General features: G+C 44.7%; 2 protein-coding genes and 1 long non-coding RNA gene across 4 annotated transcripts in view; 1 reads left to right on the top strand and 2 right to left on the bottom strand.

Moving 5' to 3' along the window:
- The window catches only part of Nxn (nucleoredoxin), a 145,096-nt gene extending 143,405 nt beyond the window's left edge, over window positions 1-1,691 (top strand). The window contains 1 exon segment of the mRNA XM_048793331.1: window positions 92-1,691. Within this exon segment, the coding sequence (XP_048649288.1) occupies window positions 92-274 (183 nt within the window). The 3' untranslated portion in view covers window positions 275-1,691.
- LOC125613349 overlaps window positions 1-4,366 on the bottom strand; it is a 40,059-nt gene extending 35,693 nt beyond the window's left edge. Inside the window, exon 1 of the long non-coding RNA XR_007343890.1 lies at window positions 4,329-4,366. This is a non-coding gene — a long non-coding RNA (uncharacterized LOC125613349). The remainder of the gene's footprint in view (window positions 1-4,328) is intronic.
- A 3,165-nt stretch (window positions 4,367-7,531) lies between these two features.
- Mrm3 (mitochondrial rRNA methyltransferase 3) lies at window positions 7,532-13,009 on the bottom strand. Of its 2 annotated transcripts, none has more exons than XM_048793337.1 (4): window positions 12,657-13,009; window positions 12,128-12,399; window positions 10,581-10,748; window positions 7,532-8,252 (listed from the first exon to the last, which is right to left on the bottom strand). In XM_048793337.1, the coding sequence occupies exons 1-4, from the start codon at window positions 12,971-12,973 to the stop codon at window positions 7,720-7,722; spliced, it is 1,290 nt and encodes a 429-aa protein (XP_048649294.1). In that variant the 5' UTR covers window positions 12,974-13,009; the 3' UTR covers window positions 7,532-7,719. The 2 variants fall into 2 exon arrangements, with proteins under 2 accessions (XP_048649294.1, XP_015356521.1); XM_015501035.2 differs by having other exon boundaries at window positions 12,155-12,399; window positions 12,657-13,008.
- Window positions 13,010-13,012: the final 3 nt, after the last annotated feature.

Raw genomic sequence — 13,012 nt, 5'->3', positions numbered from 1 at the left:
GTCCCATTCCATGCAGTCTGGGGAGATGGGGCCCAGGGGACTTCTTCTTTTTAAAACTTACTGGTTTTCTCTCCCCTCTGGTGACTTCCAGGATGATATGACTGACTCCCTGCGAGATTACACCAACCTGCCTGAAGCTGCCCCTTTGCTCACCATTCTGGACATGTCAGCCCGGGCCAAGTATGTGATGGACGTGGAGGAGATCACCCCTGCCATTGTGGAGGCCTTTGTGAATGACTTCCTAGCAGAAAAGCTCAAGCCAGAGCCCATCTAGTGGGGCTCCAGCCTCTTGAGACCTTATTTAAGACTCATTCTCCTCCTCTTCCCCTTCTTCCCCTCTGCCCTTGGACTTTTCCAGCAGGTCCTAAATCACACAACCCAAATTTCCAACCTCTCTGTGGTGCCTTGTTTCTGCATTAACTCCTCACTAGCACCCAAGGGTGCACATCCTCACAGCAGCAGCAGAATCTGCCATATTTGGAGATTCTGCCTGGCATTCACAGGGATGGCATAACTGGGCCAGAACTGGGACTGCAGCACTCTCTCCAGGTCACTAGCTCTTGGTGAAGGATTGTTCAGGGTATTCTGCACAATAAGCATGCAGAGACATCGAATTAGGGTTCTGGCTCTGGAGTCAGCACGCACACAAAACAGCCAGAAGGGAGCTGCTCCACACGCACACGCACATGCTGGTGGAGTGGAGAAAGGGCGTGGCCTCAGCAGACATCAGCTCAGAGCTGTTGGGGAGAGCATCCTTTTATAGGGGACGTAGATATAGTCTTTCTTGGTCTGAGGGAGAAATAGCAGCTTATCAGTGGGTTCTTGGGCAGGGGACTCCCAAATCTAAAACAAAGTGTGTGGGGTTTTTTGGTGAGAAAACAAGTAGCTAAGGTAATGATTCATATAATTGCTTACTTTTATTGAGCTCCTACCATATGATTAGAGTTTTGCATTCCTTCCTTTTATCTCTTTCTTCCTTGGTCTTGACCTTCTCCAGGTTTTTGCCTGCTCATACTGGCAGCTTCTACTCTCTCGGAATTTTGTTCTTGAATTCTTCTCCTTGATATCTTTACAAGAAACTTGGCCCTGAGTTCTTAGAGGAGCCGTGCTCAGCTGCACAGATCTCTGGCCCAGCTCTGTGCCTGAGGCCACTGGACCTTTGCTGAGGCATCTGCATCCCTTTCAGTTTCCCCTGTCACTCCCTTTTCTTTTCAAAGCAGAACTGAAAAGCAAGAATTTACTAGAAATCTAGCTTGTCCTTAAGAACCTTCAGAAGAAGCTGTGTTCTCAGGCAAGAGGGAGGACAGAGGGCATGTCAACTACAAGTAGGCCATGGGTACCCTTTGCTAGGCCTAGGTAACTTGCCCTTTTGTTTGAGTGGAACTGACCACATTTGGGGTGAGAGACTTTGGCCCAGGGATTCACAGGGGTTTAGCCTATCTCAGTCAGGTGTCAGCCTTTAAACAATCCAAGGCTTACCCTTGACTCAACTCTGCCATCTTCCAACCAAAACAATTTATTTGGAAAACCCCACAACCCACCCGCATAAGCTGTTGACAGTGTTCCTTGCTAAATTGGATTTTTATTTGTAGTTCAGAGGTACAAAATTAGTTGGTAATTAGACTATTTGATGTTGCCAGCCTGAAACGCAATCACCTAGTAAGAAATAAAGCAGGCATCTCTGGACATTACCATCTAGTGGCCTTCCCTGTTCTTAATAACAAAAATATTTTTCACTTGAGTGCTCTATTAGAGGGTGGGCAGTGGAGGGAAAGGCATACAGAACCTCTAGTAGCCATGTTCCAGAATTTTCTAGAATCCCAAGAGCACAGTGGTAGAGCACTTGACTAGCATGTGCAAGAAAGCCCTGGGTTTGATCCCCGGTATTGAGGGGGATAAAAAGAAAAAAGAAAGAGAAAAAAAATTCCAAGAACTTGGCCATCTGTCAAATCATCTTGGTTTCCAGAAGCCAGGAAGCTGATTTTGATTAGAGTGCCAGAGACAGATGCCTCCAGGAGCTCTGGTCACCATCCCTTTGGCTTGGTACTTGCTCCAAGGTGAATCCCTAGATTATAGACATTGTTATGGACATTCCCGCTCTTTCCCTCTTGAGATTGCTGGTTGGGAAAACACAAGGACTCCTGCAGGAGTCTCCCTGTGAAGAATAGAGTAAGAGTTGGGGCTGCCCAAGTCTAGCTCTGTCCTAAGGCTAGAGGCTTCTCTAGAAATTCTACCATTGTCCCTTAGAGGGTGAGGCAGATGAGGGTACAAGATTAGGCCACTCCCTTGGAAGATGTATAGAATTTGTGTCCCTGCCCTAGGTCATGACTGCCTTGGAGAAAAGGAGGCCCTCTTTGCAGCTACTTTTTTGTGAGGACAGAAGGAACAGACTCCAGTGAGGAGTTGCTGTCATTGCAACAGAAAAATTGGTCATCTGTGTTACTTTAGTGGCCTGTACTGGGCTGACTTTTCTGAAGTACTAACTACTAATGTCAGCCAGATCCCTGTCACCAGAATTCCCCTTTTAGAGCAGATGTGTAGTTTAGTTAAGCTCAGTGGGAAGGTTTATTAAAAAGGTTTAGGTCTATACCGTGGCTACACTGGAGGAAAATGTTAGGGAAGACTCACTTCACCATGCCAATGAAAAATTCCCTTCTCCATGGTGCAGGAGATCCTAAAGGTCATTGATGCAGACAAATGGCAGTGGGATAATTCCCACCAAGTAGCTCCATGATACCTTATAAGTCTCATTGCTAATTGGAAGCAGGTTAAAAACCCCAGCTGTGACATATTCAAGGAGAACCATGTCCTGCCGGTTGAGACAAGAAGGTGGCTGTAGAAATGCCACCCTAGAGTTCCCAGATTTGTGTTCACAACAATGACCTCCACTTGCCATTCTCACAATAGAGATGAGATTTTTTTTTTTAACTGTCTTCCCACATTAAAGATCTGTTTAAGGAAATGGGGTGTATTGGGATTGGTATGTACACTGGGCAGAGGAAACCAGCTTCCTTTTCAGGAGTCAGGTGGTATTGTGCTATTAACCCACACACACACTCCCAACACACACACATGTGTCCTTGAAATCAATGGCTAGCATTTATCCCGGCTTCAGGAGCCAGTGCTATTTTCTTGGCATCGGACAAGCTTCAAGTGGTAATTTCCAGCCAGACTTTGTTTTTCTCTATTGCCTAATTAAAGACACTAAAAAGCTGTTCCCCACTCCTCCTGCCCTTCTGCAGGGCAGCAAACTGAATTCAGCAATGAGACAGCAGGATGTGGCCTGGGTACAGGCCGGCAGTACTATGTGGTGTTGTACTATTTAGCTAGAAAGAAAACCATGGACATGTGAGGTCACGTGCAGAAATGCTGCACACATGAAATTATAGCATTGGGAGGGACCTCAGTGAGCATGTGGTCCTGCCCTACCCAGTCACTAGGGAGGGACACACATTCTGTACACAATGCCATTTCTCTGGCCAGCCTGGGCAGGCCCGTGCTTGCAGGATAGTTCTAGAGTGCAACTATTTTATAGATCTTGGGGTAGTGATGCTCATAGGCTACAGAGATTCAGGAGTGCCCCCAGAAGTTCCTCTATAAGGACTGCCTTGGGAACTAGGAACTGACCTGCCTAAGCCTAGGCAGACTTTCAAGGCTGCCTCAAAACAGTTGTGTTGAAGTAATCACCTCACCTACATCCCTCTTCCCAATGCCAACAGGGACAAGAGAGTGACAAGAATGTGTCCTTTCCTTCAAGTAGGTTGCTGAAGGGAAAATTTGGGGAGGGTGGGGAGCAAATAGCTGTGGACGGGAGCTTTGTTATTAGTGTCACTGGCCTCAGCATGTGTGGTGTGAGCTTGTGTTTCCAGAAAACAAAAGGCTATATGTAAAATTTTATATTGAGTTCTGCTTTATGACGGGGTTTCTTCTACTGGGGGATATATGACAAAGAAGTTCTAGGTACCTTATATGCAAAAGGATGAAGTAAATATGCCCCATTTATGTGTGGCTCACCCCATTGGTGTTTTAGAATACTTCCTTAACCAGGAAATGTGTTAGTAGGGGTGGGTGGAACTCATTCGGAGGGACATTTGGATTTCCATTAAAATAATGTGCCGACTCTTGAAAGCCTCCATCTCTATAGGCCAATGTACAGCCCAAGCCAGGCAGAGTAGCCTCAGGTCTAGATTCTTGGGTGCTCATGCTTTATACAAATAAGTCACCCACATGAACTGGAATGGGAAAATCATAAGAGACATGGTCTTAGGAGCCAAGTTTCCCCCAAATTGATCTTTGGACATCAGAGGACCTGAGAGTCCCCAGTCTACCAAGAGCCACTCTGCAGGCTCTCAGTCAGCACATGCTTCCTTCATTCCAGGGATACAAGGGAGGCTGAGGTTGGACCCTGCAGCAGTCATTTTCCCACCTCTTCCTCAATCTGTGTTCCCTTGCATTTTGAGAAAGCAGCACCTTTGGCATCGGTTGATAATTCATCTGAGAAAAGGAGCTCTTCTTACACAACTAGGGATTTTTAAGAGTAGGAAGAGCAGAACTGATTCCAATCATAACACATTGGGAGTCTCCGTCATACTTGGCCATTAAGCGTCAACAATGCTTCCTGAGACTCCCAGGGAGGACTTGGCTTACAGCTGCCATCTCGGCTGCTCAGATGTGACATGATTCCTTAGTTAAAGAGACTTAGTTCATCCATTAATTTTGCTTCTCGTTTATTTGTGCAATCTCATGGGGGAAAATGAAGGAATAAGATCTCAGAATTTAAGTGACAATGAGTGCTTCCTTGAGAAAACAAAAGTGAGCTCAAGTGAAGTCTGCTCCTGAGGGAGTAGCAGGGACCAAGAGGGGAGCCCCAAGCTCTGCAGTACAGCTGGTGGTTTTCAGCACTATCCAGAGAACCTTGGATGGGTGCTGTTTCTGGGGTCTTTGCATGGAGGAATCACAAAAGTGGATCTAAATGCAGCTCAGCTTGGATGGCGGTGACATCTGGAGTTGATGTGAACCCTGGGGCAAGTGTCAGAAGCTCCATACTGTTCATTAATGAACAGTATCCTAACCAGAAGTCAGCAGCCAGGGTGGGGCAGGGGAGAATGGTTTCTGCGCTCCCTGCTGTGTAGCACTAACTTAAGGGCCAAGCACACTCTCACAGTAATACTTGGGCCCACTGGGACATTGGCCTCTGCACAGAGCTGCTCTCTCAGAAGCTGTTACAGGGAAAAGCTGTAGCAGTTTTGTTAGTTCCCATTTCTGTCCACTTAAGAGTTTTTGGTCCAGTGTCCTCCTGAATTTCAGATTCTTGCTTCTACTAAGATTACATGAGCCAGTCTGGATGGGTCTTTGACAACTGTGAGCTTGCAATTACTCTTTGGTAGAGGGAAACTTGACTCTATCCTTCTCCTTTTAAGCAACTTAAATCTGAGAAAGATCATGACCCCTCCCTCCGGCTTTAGGGGTGGTTCTGAAGTGCAGCCCGCCACCTTGTGGCAGAAACCACTGCTGCAGCTGTGCCTCAGGACAAAGGCAAGGAGCCTAGCCAGCATCCCACAAGGTTTACCTTTCAGCCAGTGTTTTTCTTGTCATGTATTGCTCAATTTATTCCTATTCACTGCAAAGATGGTGACCGAACAAACATTGGCCTCAAATTTGAAAATTCATGAAAGTTGTTTTCCAGTATCACTCAGCAGATAAGAACTTAACCACCATTTGCTCTCCTGCAGTCATTTAAGAGAAAGGACAGCGTGCCTTCCACCCCTCCCCTTCTCACCAGCAGCCAGGGTGGTTATACCTATGAATGTACAAAAAGAACTCACAGACATTGTGGAGAAGCCACCGACTATCACGTCAAAGGCACACCAACTCCTTTTCCCCCTCTTACAGTCAGGACAAAAACTGGGCTAAAGAGTTATTTGCCAGTGTTTTGCATTGCTGTTTTTTCTCAAGGATGTAGTTTGTTCTTTCATTGATTTTAATTTTGAACAAAACCCAGCAAGAACACCATCTACGGACACAAATTACAAGAAATTGGCTTCAGGTGGGAAAGACACAAGTGTATGACTTCTTTTTCTCTAGCACTTTTCAAAGATGTTGATGAGGAAGACACAGCCAATCAAACTGCAAACACCCCTCTCCCAACATACCAAAGCAATACCACCTGCCAAGTGAAAGTTGATTTCCAATATCACTCAGCACATACCCACACCCACATTTAGTTCTCCCAGGAGGAAGTTTTTACTAGGGAGCTGGAAAAGCAGAAAGGGAAGGAAAGGGGGTCCATGGTATCTCTTGAGCCTGCTGGCAACCCACTCCACCTCTCTGGAATGAGCAGCTAAGGAGTCCAAATCATTACAGGAACTACTGTACCAAAGGGTATATATAGTTCAACTACACTCCTACTGTTGTCCTCAACTCCAACCCTATATTTATAGTTGTAAAAGTGGTGTCTGGATTGAGTCCTAACACTAGTCCACAGGCAGTCATTAGATATGGTGATTACCATCTGTATCTGCCCTCACCTCCCTGGCTGTATCCTGGATAAGTAAGGACCTGGTAAGTAAGGATGTAACTTGTCCTAGTCCCCTGGGGGTTTAAGAGAATTGCAGGGGGTCCTGCAGCAGAGCCGTGGTTCCCAGGGCTTCAAGCTCTCAGAACCTCACCCACCCACTCTTCCTGTGTTCACACAGCACCCAGGCCTGCTGGCACGTTCCTGAGCAGTTCTGTCATTCTGTGTAGGGGGAAGGGTGTACCTTAGTACATTATTACATTTAAACAACTTTACATAAAATAGGATTAACAACGGGAAAATAGTAAAAAGGGTGACGCTTTCCCCACTGCTGCAGGGTTAAGCTGCAGATTTTGTCAATTTCTTCCTGTTCTGCAGAGTCCTCAAAAAACATTTGCAAAGGTGCTAAGAAGATGATACCACCGGATGAATCAAGCTGTTTCTAAAGATTGGCATAAGGTGGGTGGGATATACATAACAGTGGCTATTGAAGTGAGGTCTACACAGACCCCAGGGGTGGACATATCCAAGCTTCAAGAACAGCTAGCTATTGCTCCATGACTCGCAGCCATTAGCTTCTGGGTTATTCCTCTCTTAGCAATGCCCTCCTCAGCAGGCCAAAAATGAAGAGACACTGAGACCCACTGACCACACTTAAATGAAACTTTTTAATGTCATCGTCATCTGCTGGTTCTAGGTTTATTTTCCACTGACCAATTATCAGGCAGAGGTGGCTTAACCATGACCCATAACCAATACTTGATGACTATAAAATACCAATCAGTCTTTGGGAACTTTCTGGGCAAAAAAAAAAAAAATGCTTCTTAGTGGTCTCCTGCCCCCCACCCCCATGCTGGAGATGGAACCCAGGGTTTCATATGTGTCAGGGAAGCACTACCACTGAGCTACACCCCAGCCACAGTACACAATTAAATTATGTATATCCAGAGCCCACGTAATTAATTACCACACACACACACACACACACACCCTCAAAGTTCATAGAGACGGGAGATCTCAGGAAGAATTTTGACCTTTTTATTTATGAGGAAAAGCAGAAACTTGTAGAAATTCCTATTTTTCCGACGCTATATGATGGCAGCAATGCCTACCTCTTGCCTCCATGCCAGGAAGCCAGTTACCATCCAGTATGCTGGGGTTGCAGGAGCTGGAGGCATCCTCAAAGACAACTTTGGCCCCCTTTTTCAGCGGTAGCTCCTGTCACTGTTCAAGTGTTCCACCCTTAACCTTAGCTGTCTTTTTCCTTCAAAAAGCAGGATGCTTGCAGCCATGGCCGAGTTCAGGCTGTCCACACCAGGCACAACAGGGATCAGCAGCCTCTTGCCCCCAGTGCTCTCGGCCAACTGCAGGGATTCCAGGCTCACGCCATGGGTCTCCCCACCTATCACCACAGCTGCTGGTGCCTCTGTCCAGTCCAAGTCGTAACTCTGAACCTCAATTTCAGGGAGCCAGTCTTTACTGTCTCCAGTTTCTATATCCTCTTCCTGGAACTTGTGAAATTTCAGAAATCGTCGATCACTCACCCAGCCATGATCACTGGCTTTAGTAGACATCTGGGCCTGAGCATAGAGGCCACAGTTGTCTGCTACATGGACCCGGATGTCAGGGGGCAAGTAGTTGGGTACTGTTTCCCATTCCAGATTGTTGATAATAGGCACCTGAAAATGTGCCCCCATGCCTGCCCGTAGCACTTTGGGTTCCCAGGCATCCACACAGCCTAGAAAACAAAAAAGATTTAATCAAGATTTCATAAGTCTCAGAGTGGGAGCTCTGGAGTAAATCAGATTAATTCTGGACCAGAAAATAAAGCAAAAGTGTTTCCCAGTGGAGCCTTCTTGGTAGTTGGTACCTTCCAGAGCCTTCCCAATGACGGCAGTGTCCAGCAAAGGGACTGCAGGATTAATCCCTGCTAGTGCTGAAGAGGGATTCTATGCATCCCTTTGACATTGTTCATACATACATGCACTGACCAGGGGATGCAAAGGGAATTAAAACACCCAATATCCTGGAACTCGGGGTACAGTGGTTGGTGGTGCTGGGACAATATCTAATCAGGTAATTAGAATATTAATGACAATGTAAAAGAAGCATAAACAGGATAAGAGAAAACCCTGATATAAAGCAGGCTTTCAGGAAAAACACCAAATGTCTAAGAGACCATGACACTGAGCTGGGTCTTGAAGGATAAGAGGATGTTGTAAGAGAAAGGCCCAGGTAGAGAACAAAGTCAGAGAAGGGGAGAATGTCTAAGAACTGGAGTTGATGGTGGGGGTGGAGGGTGGGAGAAGAGAGAGGAGGCAGGCAGTGGCCAGTGTACAGAAGGCCAAGGATGTGAAGCTGAAGAGTTTGGATTTTTTTCAGAAGACAGTATGAGGTATTGAAGGATTTTCAGCAAAACAGTGACAGAACCTGATTTATGATTCAGACAGACTCATTTGACTTCAATGTTCAATTTGGATTGGAACAGATTTCCCACACTAGAGATGAGGAAATTAGGTAGGAGGTCAATGCAGAAATTCAGGGGGAAATGAACCTGAACCCAGGTGGCAGTTCTGTCACTCACATACACCTCTTCTGTCATATTATGGTAAGGTTAGCAAACCTACTCTTCTACATATAGTTAAGTGCTAGGCCCAACCACTCCCATGCACAGCAGATACTTGATCTTTCCCAGTGTCTACTCACCACAGGCAAGGGGGAAGAGATGGCACAACCAGGGTACCTCCTCATGACTATATCACACATATTGCTACCCTAACTTGTTAGCACAAGTCTCCTCATGAGAAGTTATTTTAAAAGTCAATTTGTCAGATTTAGGACAGATTAACTAGGCAGACAGCATTTTAAAAGGACTATAAGAGAAACTGAGAACATGAGAGTGCCCACACATACCCCACCTATGGGCTTTCCCATGCATGTCAGGGACCAGAGATGGGAGCTGGGCTACAGGCAAAGAGGTGAGGGAAAGGGTCTAGAAGATGGGCTCATACCTATGAGGAGCTATCTAGTCTGACCCCCTCACCTAGCGGGGAGTAAGGAAAAGGTGAGACTTTCCCCCTTCTCCTCATGTCCTTGACACTGGGCACCATACCAAGTATTTCCTACTCTTTCTTTCTCTACCTCTTTCAGACCAGCCACCACTATCGATATGAAAAACCACACTGCTTGGATTATATAAACACATTTCCAAAACCACCTCTCCTATCACAGCGCTCAACAATGGAGTAGGTGGCTACTCATAAAGGAATCACAGCACCTAGCTCTCATACCAGCAGAGAAATGTACTCCAACAGGGTGTGACTGGGAAGAGTTGGAACAAACAATTTAGGCAAGTCTCAGCAATGGCTGCCACTATTAGTGTATTTAATGGTAGCTTGAGTGTTTCTGATGAATGATGCTTTCCCTCTCCTCCGCTCCCAAGGTGGAACAGGTCTTTTGGGCACATCCCATGAGTTTGGCAGGTCTGTTTAGAACCAAACCTATTAATCCCCATTTCTGATTAAAAGAGATAGGAATGTAATAAGGTTAATTAGCATGTGGACGGACTGTGTGATCCACCTGAGGCTGCGGGAAATGAATTACAAAGGCATAATCACACCATTGACACATTCTTTTCACAGAATTCAAAATTTAATTTAATTTATACCCACTCAAAATCATTAAATACAAGACCTGAAACCAAATGTTAAAATTTTTTGCCCTGATTAAAATTTTTTTCTTTAAGAAATTAAAAAAAAAAAAAAAAATTTTTTTCTTTAATAACCTAACAGGTTTCAAATAACTTTAAAAGAAAATCAACATTTACTGACTTATTTATCATGCCAGGCATGGAGCGAAGTACTTTATTTGTATCATCTCAAGTACTCCTCAGAACAACCCTATGAGTAAGATTCTGTTACTATTCTCACTTCAGAGATGAGGGAACTGACCCTTAGCATATTGCTCATGGACACACATCTAGTAAGGTGCAGATCCAAGTTTCAGACCTATGCATGTCTGCCCAGAGTCCCAACCAAGCAAGCCACCTAGTAACAGGTGCTCTTACCTTTAGTTAGTAATACTTTGCTGCAGCCTGCCCCAGCAGCAGATCTCAGAATTGTCCCCAGGTTCCCAGGGTCACGGAGATTGTCACAAATCAAAAATAAGGGCAGGGAATGCTGAAGCTGAGTCTCTGGATATGTCATTTTGACATGGTCAGGTTTGGCAAAAATCCCTGAGGAAACAACAAGGACGTTCACTTATTTGATGTGGGAAATAATTTGATTTTCCATTTACTTATTCTTTATGTCTTTTTAAAGACATAGGAAATATGTGAATACATTCTGACTAAAAACATAAAACAACATAAAATTCTACCAGTGCTGATCCCCTGCCTGCCCCATCTGTTTTCAATCTTGTAGTGTATGCTTTCAAAACATTTATGCATCTACCTAAATACAGGGACATCTGTCCATATATAGGTGCTTTTAATCAACATATAAAAACTCTCAATGTATTATTTTGCAATTAACTTATTTCACTCAATAACATGTCTTAAAGAAATGACCATGTATATTTAAAGCTACCTTATTCTTGTCTTGCATGTTATTTTTTACTTTTTTTTTTTTTTTTTGGTACCAGGGATTGAAATCAGGGGTACTCAACCACTGAGCCACATCCCCAGCCCTATTTTGTATTTTATTTAGAGACAGGGTCTCACTGAGCTGCTTAGCCCCTCACCATTGCTGAGACTGGCTTTGAACTCACAATCCTCGTGCCTCAGTCTCCCGCTGGGATTATAGGCATGTGCCACCACGCCTGGCTTGCATGTTATTTTGTAATAAGGATATACAACAGCTCATTTAGCTCTTCCACTGACAGTTAAATTATTTCAAATTTTCCTTATTTACAAACAATGCTATAATGAATGTCCCTGTATGACTCTATGTGTATGTGTCTGAAAATAAACACCCATAAGTGAAAAGGACAATTGGTATAAATACACTCTTACTGTTAACAAGTGATACCAAACTGTCCTCCACACAGCCTATTCTAGATTATTCACATTTGAAACACATAGAACACCTGTTTATACCTGGAAAAACAAAAATCCTAGCAGGGTGCAGTGGTGCAACACGTGTTATCCCAGCTACTGAAGAGATTAAGGCAGGAAGATCACAAATTCAAGACCAACCTTGGTAACCTCTGCACCTTAACAAGGAAGACCCTGTCTCAAAATAAAAAAAATAATAATAATAATAAAAAGGGCTTCAGATGAAGCTCAGTGGTAAAGTTCCTCTGGGCTCAATTCCCAGTCCCCAAAACTTCTAAGCTCTTTATATATAAACTAATATCAAATAAAGATTCAATATTCTTTGTAAGCATGCTCCCAAAGGACTGTACAGTTTTTTAAATATCATAAGCATCTTGCTATATATAATTGTTCCAATAAATGAGTTACTTCCCTGAAAGATAATACAATGAAAAATTTAGAATTCTTTGCAAAGGCATCATAGGTACAAAGCCTCCAAGAAGAGATTAGATAGTAACATTTTAAATTTGATTTAAATAAAATCTGCTGTCCTAAGACAAGTATGAACAAGAAATTCACACCTAGTGACACACTGTGTAACCACTGACCAATTATTCCTTGTGGTGCTACTAGGTCGGACCAATCCTTGATATCCTCAAATTTCACCTTAATGAGGCTTACACCTTTCAACTTATCAACTGGCAACTCCTTTATGTATTCCAGGCGGCTAAAGAAGAAAACTTTTGGCACAGCTCCAGCCTTCAGAGCGTCTGCAATCAGCCTGCGACCTTCCAGAAGTATCTTCCCTTGTTTGTCCCGAAACGGCCTGGACTTAACTACTGTCATTACACTGCTGTAAGTAGAAACAAAAAGATGGCTGATGACCAACATTCTTATACTGAGACACACCTAATTTCTAACAGACATAAAGAGCTTCGCAGAGGCAAAAACGAATTCCAAAGGAGACACTTATTCTGCATAATGCAAAAATAAAAATAATAAAACCAGAGGGTTGTTCTGGAAGAACTCCTCCGGGACGAGGAGGTTAAGATTCCACTGTGCAGCAAAAACAAACACCGGAGTAGACGACAAGTGTCAGAAACACATCACCTCAGCCTCCTGTCCCCAGGAAAAGCTTTATCGTAGCGAAGTCCTGCCTCTTCCCAGGTACTCGGCGTATGGGATGGGGACATCTGAAGCGGCTGTTTCGGTCGCTGAACCTGGGGATGCGCCGCCTTAGACTCCCCCTCGCGGGGCTGCTTCCGAGGGGAGCGATTCCGCTCCACCACCTCTCCGGATGGAAACACCACTTTCAAGGGGCTCCGCCGTAGTGCCCGGACCCAGCGCCGCGCGTTGAGATCCCAAGTCTGGACCACTGGCAGCCACGGTCGCACAGAAGAACACACTTTCTTCACCAGCAGCGCCATCTTTCCTGTAACGCGGGTCACGTCAGGAAAGCGCGCCGT

The sequence above is a fragment of the Marmota marmota genome, unplaced genomic scaffold (genome assembly GCF_001458135.2).
Source record: "Marmota marmota marmota unplaced genomic scaffold, marMar, whole genome shotgun sequence".
NCBI classification, from domain to species: Eukaryota; Metazoa; Chordata; class Mammalia; order Rodentia; family Sciuridae; genus Marmota; species Marmota marmota.
The sequence above is the reverse complement of the archived record's forward strand: the minus strand, read 5'-3'. Positions and strand labels throughout refer to the sequence as shown.

Bases quoted from the DNA above. Each gene is read 5' to 3' on its own strand.
- Mrm3 (XM_048793337.1), bottom strand. From the start codon at position 12,973: ATGGCGCTGCTGGTGAAGAAAGTGTGTTCTTCTGTGCGACCGTGGCTG. The intron at 12,400-12,656 runs GTGATGTGTTTC...TTCTACTTACAG, and splicing joins CCTGGGGACAGGAGGCTGAG to CAGTGTAATGACAGTAGTTA. The intron at 8,253-10,580 runs GTAAGAGCACCT...TTTGTTTTCTAG, and splicing joins CAAAGTATTACTAACTAAAG to GCTGTGTGGATGCCTGGGAA.